Source organism: Talaromyces amestolkiae (genome assembly GCF_001896365.1).
Source record: "Talaromyces amestolkiae strain CIB chromosome Unknown scaffold12.1, whole genome shotgun sequence".
In the NCBI taxonomy this organism is placed as follows: Eukaryota; Fungi; Ascomycota; class Eurotiomycetes; order Eurotiales; family Trichocomaceae; genus Talaromyces; species Talaromyces amestolkiae.
In genome coordinates, this window is record NW_024468048.1 from 304,205 (window position 1) to 321,733 (window position 17,529).

Consider the following 17,529-nt stretch of genomic DNA (forward strand, 5'->3'; position numbering starts at 1 on the left):
AGGCACGCGACAGAAAGTAAATAAAGGTGCAGTCCGGTAATATGACGATACACAGTGCGGATTGTTTATTCTGAATATATTGTAGATAGAGAGCAGTCAGCGCTCGAGAAGGAAAGAACGAATTGGATAAAGTCGCATGTCAACGATAGCGAGCGAGTAGGTAACTAGTACGTGATAAGAGGTAGGTATTGGACAATTCAGTCGTGGGTCACGGGTGATTGATTTAGTCTGTATAGATGAGCTCGTGCCGGATGACAGTAAGAGCTCGGTAGGCGATGGTCACTTAGCCTTGGAAAATAAAAGTATGTAACGATAGCCCGTAGCAGAATGTGTCGAGACTTGAGAATGTGATGATGTCCAACGGTTGAACCGCGGCTCACGGAGACTCTCCACAGTGAGCTAGTTCATTCTGGGTTAGGCTACATATTGGAATATGTTTGCTTGTTTAGGCTGCTCCACCGCGAACATCTCAGGAGAATATCTGAAGTTGAAGTTAACTGTCAAAATGGGTTATTAGATATTCTCGGAGCCTTTTACTAAAGCTATGAAATAGAAACAGCATTTGATATACGCGTTACCACGAGAATTTTGGCCGTAGATGAACTCCTGCGCGAGCAAACGCTGCGATATTTTTACATCTAGACAAATACTGGTACGCAATGTCTCGTCAAAGACTTGATTCTCTTTTTACTTCACATTTCGTATGATACATGACCATTCTCCGCCATAGCACCTCTGATCAAATCCCAAAATTCATCGGCGACATAAGACTCCCCCCAAAGAAAAAGCAATAGATGATGCGCTAGGGAAAAGAGGTTGAATATCATCTCGTGATAATGATAAAAAGCATACATTTTCCTTTTTTCAACAAAGATTTTCATGTAAAAGGCGACCCCTCCATATGTGTTGTATTGCGCCGGAAGAAAAGCAAATAGAAATAAAAGACAGATAAGACTCGGAATAGACCTTTGGTGCACAGCCAAAGATAACGCCAATGTGCCACATGAGAAGAGTTTCGATGTTTCAAAGTTTCAAAGAAGAGCTTTCCGCGAATTGATGCAAGGCTGCAGCTAAGTTTGTGTGGGAACACCAGTAGACTGCGAAGCACCGCGGCCACGGTAGTTGCCTCGTCCCCGGTTTCCGTATCCACGATTGTATCCTCCTCGGCCATAGCCGCGTCCTCTACCGCGTCCACGATATCCGCGATAGCCATCGACACTGCCCTGACCAAAGGTCTCGATGTTCTTCTTTTCTTCTTCACCACGGCGTTCACGAGGGCGAGCTGTGTTCTCTTCCCGATCTCGGGTCTCGCTCGAGATGTTGTCGAAGAACGACGAAGATTTGTTATATGCTGAAGGCGCTGCCGAAGGGCTCGAGGGCACCTCTTCCGGCCTATGGGGCTCCTTCTCCTCCTCAACGATAGGAGATCCAGTAGCGATAGCCTCCTTTACTAGATCTTGCTTGTTGAACTTGGCGTTGGAGGATTCAAAGTCGAAATCAGCATCCGGAAGTTCCAACTTCTTGCCTGCAACATGTGGACCACCTCGCGGGCCGTGAGCACGACCGCCGCGTGGGCCATGGTGTGCGCCGCGAGTCGTACGGTTGTTGTCATAAGGCTTCAGGTCATTGAATCTCTTGGTCATGTCGTCAACACCAGCCTCATTCGGTTTCTTTGCGCCAGGTTGCGGAAGTTTAGCCATGGCCGCTGCAACAGCAGCTGTCGCGGCTCGTGTGGCTTCCGTGATGGCTGCCTGTGCTGTGCTTTGAGATGCAGCAACTACACCCTGCTGTGCGGTCGAAAGCGGGATTGTTGGCTTGACGGGTGGATTGGCGATGGGAATAGCGGGGATGAAACGATCGTTCTTCGGGCCATTGGGAGGTAATTTGGATGGTGCCTGAGGAGCAGGCGCAGTTGTAGCCGGACCCTGAGGTGCTACAGGAGCAGGTCCACGAGCGACCTCTGCGACAGTAGGCTTGGATTCGACTGGGGGAGTTGGGCCTTCTGGCGCAGCACCTGGAGCTGGAGTCGCAGTCTTGCTGGTCGGTTGAGGTGTGGTTTTTTCACCAACAGGAAGTTCTGACGTCGGTTTGGGAGCGTTAATAGGAGCTCCTGGTCCTGGACGTTGCTGACCAGGTGGTCCAATTGGGCCTTGGTGTCCAGGAAATTGACCTGGCGGACCAGGTGGGAAGCCTTGGCCAGGAGGTGGAAACCATCCAGGAGGAGCACCATATGGAGGGAAACCTGGACCAGGAGGTCCATAACCAGGAGGACCGAAACGTTGCTGACCATAGGGAGGATAGCCGTAGCCTTGGAACGGAGGTTGTTGAGGATAACCGGGAGGTGGACCAGGTCGGCCGCCTGGACCGGGAGGACCGGGAGGCCCTGGGGGCGCTGAAGGACCTGGAGGAGGTTGTTGTTGCTGTTGGGGAGCTTGAGGACCAGGGCGGGGCATGCTCTAATACATTTATCAGCTTGAAGCCACACCATTTGGAGGAAGCAAAAGCAAGAAAATAAGCTTAATCAGAAGGAAGGCAACGGAAATATCCACATGGGTTTGCGCTCTCGGAACAGGTCTGTGTTTACATCCGGAATACTTCATCATGTGGAAAGGCAGGTAGATGGAAAGATCAACTCACACCGAGGATGGCAGGGTCGTCTGGAACTTGTGAAGGAGGTACTTCTGGCTCTTTTTTCTCCTCGGCGACACTGATATCCTTCACATCACTGCCTCGAAAGACGATGTATTCGTAGATTGTTGTCGACGCAGGGATCTCTTCGCTAGGGTTGCCTCGTCGTCCTTCAGTACCGTGCGACACGACATTCTCAAGTGCGATTGTCGATGCTTCGGGGTTGATTTCGTGAAGTGTGCCAACGTAGCTTATTGAATTAGTTGAAGACGATCAAAACTGGTAAGGAGAACGGCATACCGAATATCGCTCTTTGAGATGAGGTTGAACCGCTGGCTATTTCAGGTTAATAAAGCACACAAATAGTCGAATTGTCTTGGGCCAGCACTAACCCTATGAGATGGTTCATTTCCATTTTGAAGAGTTGCGCGCACCCGCGCTTTGAAAGACAAAGAGCGATAAATAACAGAAATAAAGAATGTGGTTGTATTGACGAAGCTGGGGTTCAGAGAGGGATGCTGGATGACGAGGAAGCTGTTTGTGGCTTGAGATCGATCTCTACGGCGGGCTTAGCGACCACAAGAGCAGTTTCATGAGAGCCTGCCAACTCCGCACTAGCCCCTTTCGCTCCCAATATTTTCAGCACGTACAGAATTGAAAATGCCGCAGTCATCGCATCGAGACGACTTTTTCCAGACGGAGTAAGTGAGCTTGCAATGATCGTGACTATCCAGCTGACTCTATAGTGCGTCAATAGAAGATAATGATCGCAAGGTCGCCAAGTCCAAGAATGAGAATGGCAGTCCTATAAGATTACAAAGCAAAATATTGGCCATCACAGCTGATCCTTTCAGCGTAAATTCTGTTTATATTGCCGAGAGTGCTGGTTTGATAAGGAAAGTTGGTCTAGAAGTAGGTAGGCAAATATCTCCAATTTGATACTAGACATCTAGTCTGACTGAACTAGACGGGTGGAACATTGGCTCTTTATAGAGGTCCAACATCCCCTGTTACAAGTGTTGCTTTTAGCCCAGATGGTAAATTGATATTCGCTGGCTGCTGGGACAAGACAATCTGGAGCTGGGATGTACGGACGAGACAGCCACAGCGACGATACGAAGGCCATTCGGATTTCGTAAAGACTGTCGCTTGTGCCCATATAGGCGGTAAAGATGTGCTGATCTCTGGCGGAGCGGATTCTAAAATCATAACATACGACATCGCTAGCGGTGAAAAACTACAAGTCCTGAAAGATCACTTGAGAGGCGTCCAAGACTTATGCATTGATCCGGTAACTCTAGATCAAAGCCAACAAACCATCAAGCTATTCTCAGCTGGAAGCGAACGAGAGATTCGAGAATATACACTTGGCCTAGCAACGGCCAATGTTGAGGATCCCCTCATTGTCCACGAAACAAGTGTATACAAGCTATATTTCGACGAAGATGGCGACCTGTGGACTGCTTCTGCTGACAAGTCGGCAAAATGTCTTACACGGGACAGTGGCTGGAAACCGAACATGACACTCGAGCATCCAGACTTTGTTAGAGATGTGGTGGTCTTTGAACAAGGGGGTTGGGTCATCACGGCATGTCGTGACGAAGAGGTCCGAATATGGAACAAAGCGGTATGTCTGACTGAGTCTCTCGGTATTTGACAGCAAGTGCTAATTCAATAGACGGGCGCTCTATACCATACCTTCACCGGGCATTTTGAGGAGGTGACTGGTCTACTTTTGATTGGAAGCCTAGTTATTAGTGTCAGCATAGATGCGACCATCAGGCAGTGGAGTCTCAAACCAACAGATCTACAAAAGGCTATCGAAGAAGCTAAAAAGAAACCAGCTGAAGAAGAACAGCCGAAGCAGGAATCCATGTTGACTGAAGAGGAGGAGCGGGAGCTAGCCGAGCTGATGGGTGATGACTGATCGTTTAATGCTGTTGCTTGATCAAGGACACGATGTTCAATATATATACTTGGACTCTATGATCCTTTATGTCAATAAATGATCAACATGTGTCTGACACTCAAATGTATGTGCATCACGTGACCCTTCTTGGCACGGCTGTTTGCGGCCGAACATCCCCTCCTTCGCTCCTTTCTTGGTGCATCTGGTCTGCCGTACAGGGCAACTGCCAAATTATCATAGCTTATCCTAGAGTTCTGTCATTATCCATCCCTTGATACAAATGATATGCTCTTTCATGACACGCTGTAGACGAATATAATCATTCTCATCTTTAAGCGGGACCCCACCCCGGTGGAGCATCCATACCAACTACCATTTACATCATCATTTCGTTCGGCGGGGACGGGTAGAGGTACCCCTCGACGCGCGATCAGCTCTAATCTCAACTTCGTTAGCAACCACTGTACAGGGACACGTGAATCGCTTCGACTGGAATCACTGGAGCAGGGGCTCAAGGAAAATTGCGCTGCCGAGTATGGCTGATAAATCCAATGCACGCTCCGTGGAGCAACACGCGATAACCGATACCCTGAAGCTGGTTAATCGTCTCAACGAAAGCCGATCTCCTTATGTAGGTCCCAATAGTCATATTGCATCACGTTACGTTCAGCTGCCTTAAAGAAAAATTGTTAACAGAGTAGGTCCGTGGCCACATGAACAACCCAGTTGCTTGGCAACTATGGGACTCGAAATCAATTGAACTGGCAAAGAAACACAACCGGCTGATTTTTGTCAGCATCGGATATTCAGCTTGTCATTGTAAGTGTTCCAAAACAGTTGTGATAGAACTGAGCTAATCCGAGTAGGGTGTCATGTCATGGAGAAAGAATCGTTCATGTCGACAGAAGTGGCGACCATCCTCAACGAATCATTCATACCGATCAAAGTGGATAGAGAAGAACGACCAGACATTGACGACGTGTACATGAACTATGTCCAAGCTACGACTGGCTCGGGCGGCTGGCCGCTAAACGTCTTTCTTACTCCGGATCTCGAGCCCGTATTTGGAGGAACTTACTGGCCAGGCCCACTGGCACATTCGCACTCGCAATGGGGGGCTGAGGGTCCAATTGGATTCGTCGAGATCTTGGAGAAGCTGCGCGACGTCTGGCAGACACAGCAAGCCCGGTGCTTGGATAGTGCTAAGGAAATAACAAAGCAACTTCGCGAATTTGCAGAAGAGGGTACTTATGCCCAACAAGGAGCCAAGGGAGGCGGTGAGGATTTGGAAATTGAGCTTATCGAAGAAGCTTTCCAGCATTTTGCGTCCCGATACGACCCCGTCTATGGTGGGTTTGGCGGAGCGCCCAAGTTTCCTACACCAGCAAATCTCAGTTTCCTTATTCGACTTGGTATGTATCCGTCAGCCGTGTCGGATATCGTTGGACAGGATGAATGTGTGAGAGCCACGGCAATGGCGACCAACACTTTATTGAATATCGCTCGCGGCGGAATACGTGATCATATTGGACATGGATTGGCCAGATATAGTGTTACGACCGACTGGTTGTTGCCTCATTTTGAAAAGATGCTTTACGACCAGGCTCAGCTCCTGGACGTATATGTTGATGCTTTTCGTGCGACGCACGAACCGGAATTGTTGGGTGCCGTCTACGATCTTGTGAGTTACTTGACAAGSGAGCCAATACAAGCTCCGACCGGTGGGTATTTTTCGTCTGAGGATGCCGACAGCTTACCTACGCCAAACGATACAGAGAAACGGGAGGGCGCGTTCTATGTGTGGACGATGAAGGAACTCAAACAGGTTCTAGGACAGAGAGATGCCGGAGTTTGCGCACGACACTGGGGTGTTTTGGCAGATGGTAACATTGCACCTGAAAATGACCCGCATGACGAATTTATGGACCAGAATGTCCTGTCTATCAAAGTCACACCGAGCAAGCTTGCAAAGGAGTTTGGCTTGAGCGAAGAAGAAGTCATCAAAATTATCAAAACAGGAAAACAGAAGCTTCGAGAATATCGAGAAAAGACACGTGTGCGACCGGATCTTGACGACAAAATTATCGTTGCATGGAATGGGTTGGCGATTGGCGCACTTGCAAAGGCTAGTGTTTTGCTGGAAGAAATCGATAGAGTCAAAGCACAGCAGTGCAGAGACTCTGCGCATAAAGCAGTTGAATTTATTAGAAAGACGCTATTTGAGCCGTCCAGCGGACAGCTTTGGCGTATTTATCGAGATGGTAGCCGCGGGAATACCCCTGGTTTCGCTGATGACTATGCCTTCTTAACGTCTGGTCTTGTTGCAATGTACGAGGCGACGTTTGACGATAGTTATTTGCAATTTGCAGAACAACTACAAAGTGAGCATCTTCCGTCTGAGGTGCACGTCTATGATAGCAATGAGCTAACCTAAACAGAGCATCTGAATCAATACTTTATCGCTTCAGGAGAATCCGGTGCATCAGCTGGATACTACACGACATCGTCAGAACCCATACCAGGCGAACCAGGCCCGTTACTACGTCTCAAGAGCGGCACAGACTCGGCAACGCCGTCAATAAATGGGATCATTGCGCGAAATTTAGTCCGACTGGGAGCGCTTTTAGAAGATGACAATTATAGACAATTAGCACGACAGACCTGCGGTACGTTTTCGGTAGAGTTGATGCAGCATCCGTTCTTGTATGTGAATCTACTAGATGCAATGGTCGGTCTGGAGCTGGGTGTTCGAAATATCACTGGTGTTTTGGCGAAGGATATCGTGGCTACAACGATTCAAAAAGATGCAGCGGAGACACAAACAAACAAGGACACGACATATGTTGTACGTGAGCGAGTCCGCGCAGAGGCAGGCTCAGCAGCGTCTACTTCTGTGACGACGGTGTCAGTGGTAGACGTCCGGGGATCGAATGCATCAACAACATGGCTCCAGTCGCGAAATCCGTTATTCAAAGATCTCAAGCCAGGTACACCGCCGAAGGACTATCTACTCGTCTGCGAGACGGGTAGTTGCCGGATTGTGGATATTTGAAAGTTGTATAATGTTTCAGCTGCTCGGTATATGCAGTATTTGTTGTTTATATACTCGATTTAGTTTGATCTGTGAGTCATGATTGTCTCGTTGAAATCGCTATCAACTTAGTGTTTTCTATGACTAGAGAGTTCTTGTCATTGTTTCTCCATGTCTGAGGTTGTATCTTAAGGAGGTCACCTGTCTTTAATCACTAATTCTCCTTAACAGAGCCTGCAATATCATGAATACTAATTGCACATTCTGTTGCCAATGAACAAGCAAATTGCTTCACAAAGAGCATCTAACACAATTCACAAATTTCCGTATAGTGACGATGATGGAAAACTCCGTCAACAAAAAAAAATCAGGCATATATAAGACAGGAAGCAAGATGTTTGACAACTTTTCTTATCTACATATCAACAACCTCCATCTCTACAACTATCACCATCATCATCTTCTTCTCTTCCTCTCATAGCCAAATCAAATTATMCCCACCTTCCCGCCAATAAAGGAGAAAGGCAGAGGAGAAATGCTCCCCCTAAACCTCCTGTCCCTCCTCCGCCTCCCACAAATCCTAACCCTGGACCTCACAGCCGTCAACTGGGAAGCATGGCTCACCCTCATCCGCACCGAAGCCATAATAAGCAACGTCTGGCAATACATCGATCCATCAATCCCAAACGAGCAAGCCATCCCACTCCTTCCGCCCAGAGCTGCGATTCCATTACCAGCTGATATTGCCCATCTTTTCGCCTCTGCGGGTGCCGCCGTGAATCACGATCAGGACCAGGGTCAGGGTCAGGGTCAGGATGAGGGTGATGCAGCGGATGAGAATGTGAAAAAGGCAGAAAGACAATACCTCCTCGCAACCCTGCGGCATGACCGCGAGCGCGAATGGAAAATTTACGATGAGAAGCGGGATTCGTTGCGCGTTATCAGGGCATATGTGCTTGCGACGGCGCCGGCGAAGTGGGTTACATACGACGATGATGGGGTTGTGGGTGGAGGATCGTACAAGGATGTCAGGAGGTTGTTGGTGGAGTTGAGGGAGAGGGTGGCGGACGTTAGGGCGGCGAGGGCGTTGAGGTGGCAGAAGGTCAGGGTGCAGGAGTTGCAGAAGCAGCAGGAGCTGCAGCAGAGGGGTGCTGGTGCTAGTGCTGGTGCTGGCGCTGGAATTGTTGGAACTGGAGCTGGGGCTGTAGGTGGGGGTGCTGGCGCTGGAACTGCAAATGTTCGTGTTGGATCTGGGGCTGGAGCCGAAGCCGGAGCTGCAACTGGAACTGGAACTGTAAATGTTGGAGCTGGTGCTAGTGCTGCTGCGGGCAATGCGACGGTTGTGACTCAGGGGAACTATGGCTATCCTTCGCAAGAAGTCTGGGGCGGCTATGTCTTTCCTGCACAAGGATACTGGGGTTGAGTCATTCTTCCTGGGTGGAGTTCTGCTTGTGATATGTATGTAATTGTCTGTCGTGTCTATGTTTCGGTGTACAATACAATACAGATATGTTCAACCTGTTCTCGGAAGTCAAGACTACCGCTGGTGTTTGTGTTCAGACTTTTGCCGACTACTAACAAGAATTAGCAAGACGCGAGTTGCGTTCCATTTTTGTAGTGCGCTGGGGATGTCGTCGAGGGGGAGTTGCTGAACTTTTTGACGAGTCATTTTGATTATCTCTGAGGATGATTATAGTCGATGAAGTGAGGGGTAGACTAGATATACATAGTATATACCCCGTAGAGAGAGTTATCTCCCCGTTTGGGAACCCTGCCAGTCCATACCGCTTGCCTATCGTAGGCTTGAGATGGCAAAAAGTGCTCAACAACCAATGAATAGACGTTAAATAGAAGACGGTGTGTTTTCTGCCGGCAGTATTTACGTATGATGTCATGGCGACTAACGATCGCCGACAGATCCTTCGCACTGATCGCTCCAGCCTGAGTGCAATTGCCAATTGCAAAACAGTAGCTAAGTCTGCCCTGTAACTGGAAGCCAAGAGAACAACTTTCCTCTGTACTATGTAGTAGAAGCAGCGTCACTCCATCAAGGCATGAGGGGCGCTTGTCAGCTTATCAGCTTATCGACCGTATGCAGCGCCCTCTTCGTGGCTCGACAAGTCTTGCGGCTAAGCATGTCCAAAATTAGGTCATGCTCACTGATGACTCTATTGGCACTGGAATTCACTAAGTTACGGAGTAAGAGGCTGACAGTCATGCAATAACAAAAATAAATGGTCATAATTCCTGCCTGAGGCTTGAAACCCATCGACCATGGTTGGTTAGCGTCTCCCGCGCTGATTGGGCCGTGGGAAAATGCAGGGAAAATGATCAGTGATTCGGGCGGGGCCGAATCGACATGGTACCTTTGGCGCGGTCATCAACGTGAAACATTGACTGGAAAATTCAGGGTGTGGCTGGTCTGGATGGGAAATGCTTACTACAGAGTGTACTACAAAGTACGTCCATAGTAGAGCATAAGGTTCGTGTTCTGTATGAATGTATAACTAAGAGTCAGGGTGGAATGTGTGCTGGAATGCACCAGCCATGGTGTTGAACAGATCCTGGATTGGCGGGGKACTCGAGTAACCCGAATGCGATGTACTCTGGAATAAGCGCCCACAATGTTTCGATCGGTTCACTGTGTGTTTCTTAATGTCTTGGAAGTCAAGATGACAGCAGAATAAAGGCGCACGATGAAACGGCGGTCATACTACGGAGTAATAATAAACATCCAATCCATTTTATTAGCAGAGCGGGACCTGACCCCTTTCGCACTAAATTCAGGGGACACAGCCAATTAAAAGACGCGCAGCAGGAGATATGCCCCCACTATGCGACACACCCCTGCGTGCTTGGATCACCTTTCATCTTCGAGCAGCTTACTTGCTGATGGAATACATACTATGTAGGTACTTCATTCCGCCCTCTCCAACCATCTCCTGATACCACGCTCTCGCCGATACAGTGGACCCGAAACATACTGGAACATCTACCATGTAGTCTTGACTGTCTCGCACAATGCCAGCACATACTACTACGACCAGACTGAGAGACACCATGCGGCGAGCGATCTCCCCCGCCATCGTCGGCCATGTCACACAGCGTGTAGTACATACTACGCATAGTACTACGTAATCCCATGAAGATTATCAGATCTCGACGATGTATCACTCCACGTAATTCTCGAGTACTAAACTACTAATACAGCCAAGGCCCTTTTACCTCCAACCCGCTGTTGTCAGAAAAACTTTGCCCAAGTCTGACGGTCTGGACAGACTTAGCACAATCCATTTTTATGATTGCTTGTTCCACCTCATTTCCGCCCTGATCCCTGCCATAGGACCACCAGCTCCTGGTGATACTCATATAGTCGTTATACAAGCTTGCAACAGATACCTATTACCTACTGAGTATAGCATGTAATTAGGTGGCTTCCAAGTAATTTCGAGATCGGCACAGGCCCGCTCCTTCCCTTTTTGGTGCCCGGCCCACTCGCGCCTTCCCAACTTTATAACTTCTTGGGTCCCTTTCCAGCGTTGCCTTCGTTTCTTGTTTATTCTTCGACAGACTTCCGCTTCCTTTCGTCGCACACTCTTTCAACTTCATCGCCGTTCACTCCTTCACAGCGTTGTTTCAAGCAGTCGATCTGCTTAGCCGGTCCTTATTATCCTCCCCCGCGCCACTCACCTTCCTGGAGAAGCCAGTCTTACAGTTGATCTGTCAATCGTTCCAGAACCAGAAGCCATCAAAATCCAACCAGTCAAACCGTCAATCGTCAACCGTCATACAAAATGAAGGGCTCATTGTTCGTCAGCGCTTTGTGCGTTATGGGTGCTGCTGCCAGTCCCCTCAACAAGCGTGTTTTGGTCACCGATATCGCCGTCACTGTGGTCACCGTCACCGTCACTGAAACTCCTGGAGCTGCCACTTCCGTGCCTGCTTCGACTACCTCTGTCGCTGCGACTACTGCCCCCGTTGCGGGTGCTGCCAACGTGAACAACGAATATCCTCGCCCACCATGGACTTCGACTGAGACTGAGACAACTATAGTCGTGCCCTCATCTACCTCGTCCACTTCCACCTACATTGCTCCTGAACCTGCTACAACTGTTGCTCCCGAGCCTACCACGACTGCTGCCCCCACCACCACCGCTGTCGAGGTATCCTCTACATCTACCAGCGTCCCCACGGCTACTGGCTCTGCCTACCAAACCTTGATTCTCGACTCTCACAACATCCACCGTTCCAATCACTCTGCTCCAGCTCTTACCTGGAACGAAACCTTGGCCGAGTCTGCACTTGCCTTGGCCAACACCTGCGACTACCACCACGATACGTAAGTATTTGCAACTAGACTAAAATATATACAAGAAACTAACGGACATAGCTCACTTGGTCCCGCTGCCAACTACGGCCAAAATATTGCCTATGGCATCGACTCCGACAAAGTCGACCAAATCATCACCAACATGATGTACAACGACGAAATGATGTACTACCAAGGATTGTACGGCGAAGCCAGCCCCGACATGACCAACTTTGAGCATTGGGGTCACTTCAGTCAGATTGTCTGGTTGGACACTACCACCGTCGGCTGTGCTACCGTGACTTGCTCCAATCTCGCCGAGTCTGGCTCTTCTTTGGCCTTGCCATTCACCGTTTGCAACTACTACCCAGCTGGTATGTTTCCTCATATGTAAAGCTTTATACATGCTAATTATAACAGGTAACTACGGTGGTGAATACGGCGCCAACGTCCTTAGTCCATTGGGCAACCCGATAGTCATTGCCTCCTAAATACATGATGTTATCTAACAAAAGTCAAGATGCATGGACAGTATCTTTCCTGTAAAACTCAACAAGTACTGACTTGTTCCATCTTGATGTTTCCAATTCATGTACATGCTTTCGTTCTCCAAAATTTTCCCTTCGATTCTTTTCTCTCCATCTCTGGAAGATCTTCTTTGGTTCGATCCTTTGAATAAAAATTCTTCATACTTATATTCTTTCAACGTGCTGGCTGCGTTTGCCCTAGATTTTGATAGTAATCAAGACGGGTATTTTTTCGTGTGGTTTTTTTAGTTGTTAGGGTGTATGAGGATGGTAGGTTTGAGACTAGGATGGAGTCCTTGGTTCTTTCCAGACTTTTATCCCAGGATTTGAAATCCGCAGGGCCTTTGCTGACATTCGTATAGTAGAACGTCAACCGCAGACGGGTTTCTCAGCTAAGCATATACTCAGCCAGCGATAGTGCAACTTACGAAAGAGATCGTTTCATTTTGATCCTTCAGTGTTGGTCGGTGCCAGCGGGATATTATCCCAGTCAAAGGCGAAGTATTCTCCTACTGAAATCGTGATTCCTGCTTTATGCCAGATCAGAGATATATTACTTGCTTGTCTGTGTAGTGGAGCAGACCCCTCTATAGATTGACCCAATCAATGGCTCTTGTATTATAAACTTCGCTCCCGACTGTTATTTTAGGTTAAATGGTATCTTGTACCATTAAATCCTAAGATCCAGAAAAGATTCGTGCCCATTTCTCCAGGAGTAAAAAGTTACTTATCTACAACTATGCAATCCTCAATCACGCGTCCTTGAGAAAGTTGTCGTGTGAAACGGTCCGTTGAAGAATCAAGGTCCACGTTCAATGCCGTACTTTTCGTAATCGAATTTTTTCAGACTGGATACACTTTCAGCCCAGCCATCATCAATATCTCCTAGTTGCCAGTCGTCTCCGACGTCAAATAGTCCCGTCCTCCCAGCCAGCACAGCTTTCTGACTCGCTTGATACTCCATCGCCACATCTGGATGCGGCACCCAGATGACCCTCATCCCAGCCCGTCTTCCAGCTTCAACCCCAGCCACACTATCCTCAAAGACCAAACATTCCTTAGGCATGATGGGGGGTCTTCCAGGACTTTTCGTCGAGTTTAACGACTGCAAAGCGACTAAATATATGTCCGGCGCCGGTTTTCCTCGACCCTGGCCTACCCGTGGATCATCTCCCAGGACTTGCCTGTCAGCCTGGAAAAAGCTAAGTAGCTCTTTTGTTTCCGGATTCGAGGTTTTTAGTTTGTAGCTATGAGTCTTGGTGCTGGACGCCAATGCTAGCTCAATCCTGTCCCCAGAATTGGCATTTCGTGCACGGCTGAGGTTTGATAGAAGTTCTGGTGCACCAGGTAATGGCTTGCAACTCGGAAAATGCCGGCGCATGTTTTCAGTCGATTCACGAGCGAATTGCTCGTGGGATATTGGTAATTTGGCCCAGTTGTGAAACACATCGCTGTTTGTTGAGTCCGGGATGCCCATTAGCTGAGATCGAATCGACGAGGTAAATGCAGGCCTTTTGTATTTTTCGAGAAGCTCGTTTGTGGACAGAGTGATGATGTCTTCCGTATTGATTAGAAGTCCGTCCATGTCGAAAATGCAAGCACGGACTGCGGGGAAACTGGTGCAAGCCTCAGTAATCTACAACTTTTGATGTCTCTAATGTGCACTTACTCTGTTCCATGGGCAGTCATTGCTACCAAAAGGCAGGCAATTTCTTTTGGACGCGAGTTCGTGGTTCTACAGGGTAAGATCTGGAGTTTGACTAACTGGGTAGATCCGGCGGCCCGTTTTGGTTCTCCCTCCCAATGAGCATCATCCATCACAGTTAGACATCAGATTATATCCACGCTTTCAAGTCTCAAGCCAAATGACATGTAAAGGCCTATCTAATCATGTAAACAGTAATTGCCAACTGCACTTAATAATATTATTATTGGAGATCATTATCCTTGCTTAGACTCGAATTTGAATGAATGTTTCGCTTGTGTGCTATTTATGCATTCTAGCGATATCTTGAAGAACGATGATGTAAAGTATCCTATTATAATATACACTAGGCTTGGCTTCCTATATCCTTATTAAGCTAGGGCTATCAAAGACCCCTTTAACACAAGCAAGTTTATTCATACTAGCATGGTAAGCTAAAGACCTAAGGTGTTGTAGTGTTGATAGTGGGTTGTGGTGGATATGGATATAAGCGTTATATGAATGCAAGGCGTGAAAGGACAACAAATGATAATATAGATTTTTAAGGCATGCGTTATGCTAATAGTAACATACATGTAAATGATGCCAGTGTTAAGACTCAACAATAGTGCCAGGCAGCATCGTCGTAGTGATATGTGGTGCCCCTAGACGGCATGCCTTAGTGAGGTCTACGATATTCAACTTTGCCTTCCCTACCAAAGCTGCGTCGAGACCACTTGGATGGAAGGATGATTTCATTTACCCTGACCCCTCGCTACTCTAGCGATATGCTGGTTACTACTGTATAACTATAAGATAGAATGATCAGGAACTGATATCCGCTAGATAAGTTACCCCTATTTTTACCTGGCTGAAAAGGTGATTTTTGATGGAAGGGGCACTCTACATGTTATACTGTACTCAAGTTTTCATCGCACCGATGTACCACATCATCTGAGCAGTCTCCATGGACCGAATAGATCTACAGTAGCACTGCGCTATTCTTCCCCATAGTCGCAATATAGAAACTGAGTACTACTTGTTCGTCCCACATGAGTGTGGTCAAGTCGTCCCACACAGACGTTTCATAATGAAATGTTCCACACCTCTGCTACAGTCGGTACGATGGTTCAATTCGATTGGCGCCCATAATGAAGGCCATCACTCCGCGGGGTTTCAATTTCAAGTTCGGAATTGAGAGCTAGTCTCTACCTATATTTTACATTATTTACTGGGTTTGTTGAAGATTGAGATCCTGTGGTGAGGGAACTCAATCTCTTGCAACTGATAAAAAGATAGCACCGGAAAGTCGCTCAATTAACCAGAACATCAAATTACAACGATGACGCACTACATTCAAGACTTTGTTCATGAGCTTTCGCTACGTGATCCAGAGGCTTTTTGGTCCAAACAAGCCGAAAATCTCTACTGGCACAAGATGCCGTCGCGTGCATTGTCTCAGAACATGAAGGAAGTAGCCAATGACGCTAGCTATCAACACTGGTCCTGGTTCCAGGACGGCGAGTTCTCCACGACTTACAATTGCGTTGATCGACATGTCAAGGCTGGGCGGGGCAATGACATCGCAATTATCTGGGAGTCGCCAGTAACGAAAACTACAGAGACCTATAGCTACCGACAGCTTTTGGAGCAAGTGGAGCTTTTTGCTGGGGTATTACCTGAGGAAGGGGTGAAGAAGGGAGATACCGTCGTTATTTATAGTATTTGATTTCCTTTCAATTTGCTCTAGATCTGGTATCCGAAAAGTACGTGTAGGTTACCGCTAACTTTCAGGTAGTGCCTATGATTCCTGCTATTCTCATTGCAGCATTGTCAGTTGCTCGTTTAGGTGCCATTCATGTCATAGTTTTTGGTGGATTCGCTTCCAAGTCTCTCGCCCAACGTATTTAAGTATCAAGACCACGAGTTATTCTAACTGCCTCATGTGCGGTAGAAGGGGCCAAAGGCCCGCTTGCATATCGCCCTTTGGTGGAGTCATCGCATATTTTCAGAATGAAGCGAGGACAGCTAAGGCAAAGCTTTGATCCCTGTTATGGATGGTCCAGACTGGTATTGGAAAATTTAGTAAAACCTGGATATAAGCACCTATTTCAGACCGCCCAAATATGTGCTATAACCCAGGTGGTGCTATATCCCGAGTGCCATACAAAATTATACATCTCTATATTCACGTATATCAATCGCATATATTGCACCCCCCAACCCCAACTTGACGATATTGACGACGACAATTTGCTCTAATCTAGTAGGCCTTATATATCAGCGTCAAATTCTCTAGAATCAACGAGGCCCCGCGGCACAGTTGGCTATTCAATACGCTCGGCGTCGCGCCMTATACACCAATACGTGATGATTCGCAGTCTAAACCCAYCCGAAGCGCACSACAACGCATTTCCGTGTGGAAATCTATATAAATCTGATATTAGAGTATAAATTGGATACGGGGCCCATTTTTATATATAAATATCGATTCCGGGCCTCATATTGCCGCCCGAGCCTCCGTACGAGATATAAAACTCAACACCAAAAAGATTCGACAACGGCGATCGTGAGAATTGAACTCGATCCGTATCAACGTGCGTAATGGCGTCGTWAACCAAATCGGGAAATTACGATAGATGGCGTCGTCGTTATTGCATCGTGATTGTGCAATCGCTTATTGGAAAAAGTGACGGATATCGGTTTGACGCTGCGTGGCAAGCTTCTTTTTTATAAGCTGATTTTCGTAACGCGTAAGAAKCCGGATAAAGGAGCTATCAGCTTGTTCACGTTGCTCCTCAAAAAGACGAAGAGTATTAAGGCCTTGTAAGGCCTCTTGGGCCGTTATTARTGGAGTAGACTCYGTAACGATATCTTCATCCAGYTCATCAATCTGAGGTAAATCAAATTGACTTAAAACAAGGGYATCAACGTCCATCATYGTATCATTGACCTCCTCCTCAGCAGGATTCAAAAACTGGTTGATATCCATGATATCGTGAATCTTGTTGGTAAGCTGTAGATCGTGTAGACTATTCTGTAAATCTTGGATTATAAGTGCGGCCTCAAACTCCTCCTCAGTCTCGTTATGAAGAGCYTTCTTGAAGCAATTRGCAATTGTTATTGGMGATAATTGATCCCACATATTAGCTGCCCACCGTACAGCACGAAGGATTGTCATTGTAGATAAAGGRTCAATTTCACGGTCAAATTCGTCAATAATATATCGAACCCAGGCTYGCTTCCATAGCGCTTTCCAAGTTCGTATAATCCCTTGATCAAGAGGTTGATATTTTGTTGAATTAGGTGGAAGCCATATAACAGTTGTATTCTTTAAATCCTTTTCAATCTSMTCAACAGCAGATTCATGCGCAGAAAAGTTATCCATTAATAGAATCACATTCCGACCAGCCATTTGTTTATCAAACTCACGAAGCCATT

The 17,529-nt window shown here is 47.4% G+C and overlaps 7 protein-coding genes across 7 annotated transcripts; 5 read left to right on the forward strand and 2 right to left on the reverse strand.

Moving 5' to 3' along the window:
* Positions 1-1,070: 1,070 nt before the first annotated feature.
* Positions 1,071-3,043, reverse strand: BHQ10_006421 (uncharacterized protein; the record flags this gene model as incomplete). Its single annotated transcript, XM_040879006.1, has 6 exons — positions 1,071-2,014; positions 2,083-2,456; positions 2,538-2,574; positions 2,640-2,878; positions 2,929-2,964; positions 3,021-3,043. 6 exons carry the CDS (start codon positions 3,041-3,043, stop codon positions 1,071-1,073), a joined length of 1,653 nt encoding a protein of 550 aa, XP_040734925.1.
* A 245-nt stretch (positions 3,044-3,288) lies between these two features.
* BHQ10_006422 (uncharacterized protein) lies at positions 3,289-4,555 on the forward strand (the record flags this gene model as incomplete). The annotated part of the gene is made up of 4 exons (XM_040879007.1): positions 3,289-3,329; positions 3,375-3,540; positions 3,596-4,255; positions 4,307-4,555. The coding sequence occupies 4 exons, from the start codon at positions 3,289-3,291 to the stop codon at positions 4,553-4,555; spliced, it is 1,116 nt and encodes a 371-aa protein (XP_040734926.1).
* Positions 4,556-5,072: 517 nt separating this feature from the next.
* On the forward strand, positions 5,073-7,589 carry BHQ10_006423 (uncharacterized protein; the record flags this gene model as incomplete). Its single annotated transcript, XM_040879008.1, has 4 exons — positions 5,073-5,168; positions 5,239-5,356; positions 5,404-6,918; positions 6,976-7,589. The coding sequence occupies 4 exons, from the start codon at positions 5,073-5,075 to the stop codon at positions 7,587-7,589; spliced, it is 2,343 nt and encodes a 780-aa protein (XP_040734927.1).
* A 514-nt stretch (positions 7,590-8,103) lies between these two features.
* On the forward strand, positions 8,104-8,991 carry BHQ10_006424 (uncharacterized protein; the record flags this gene model as incomplete). The annotated part of the gene is made up of 1 exon (XM_040879009.1): positions 8,104-8,991. One exon carries the CDS (start codon positions 8,104-8,106, stop codon positions 8,989-8,991), a length of 888 nt encoding a protein of 295 aa, XP_040734928.1.
* A 2,371-nt stretch (positions 8,992-11,362) lies between these two features.
* On the forward strand, positions 11,363-12,368 carry BHQ10_006425 (uncharacterized protein; the record flags this gene model as incomplete). The annotated part of the gene is made up of 3 exons (XM_040879010.1): positions 11,363-11,907; positions 11,959-12,251; positions 12,298-12,368. 3 exons carry the CDS (start codon positions 11,363-11,365, stop codon positions 12,366-12,368), a joined length of 909 nt encoding a protein of 302 aa, XP_040734929.1.
* An 835-nt stretch (positions 12,369-13,203) lies between these two features.
* Positions 13,204-13,989, reverse strand: BHQ10_006426 (uncharacterized protein; the record flags this gene model as incomplete). The annotated part of the gene is made up of 1 exon (XM_040879011.1): positions 13,204-13,989. One exon carries the CDS (start codon positions 13,987-13,989, stop codon positions 13,204-13,206), a length of 786 nt encoding a protein of 261 aa, XP_040734930.1.
* Positions 13,990-15,430: 1,441 nt separating this feature from the next.
* BHQ10_006427 (uncharacterized protein) lies at positions 15,431-15,817 on the forward strand (the record flags this gene model as incomplete). The annotated part of the gene is made up of 1 exon (XM_040879012.1): positions 15,431-15,817. The coding sequence occupies one exon, from the start codon at positions 15,431-15,433 to the stop codon at positions 15,815-15,817; it is 387 nt and encodes a 128-aa protein (XP_040734931.1).
* Between the last annotated feature and the right edge of the window lie 1,712 nt (positions 15,818-17,529).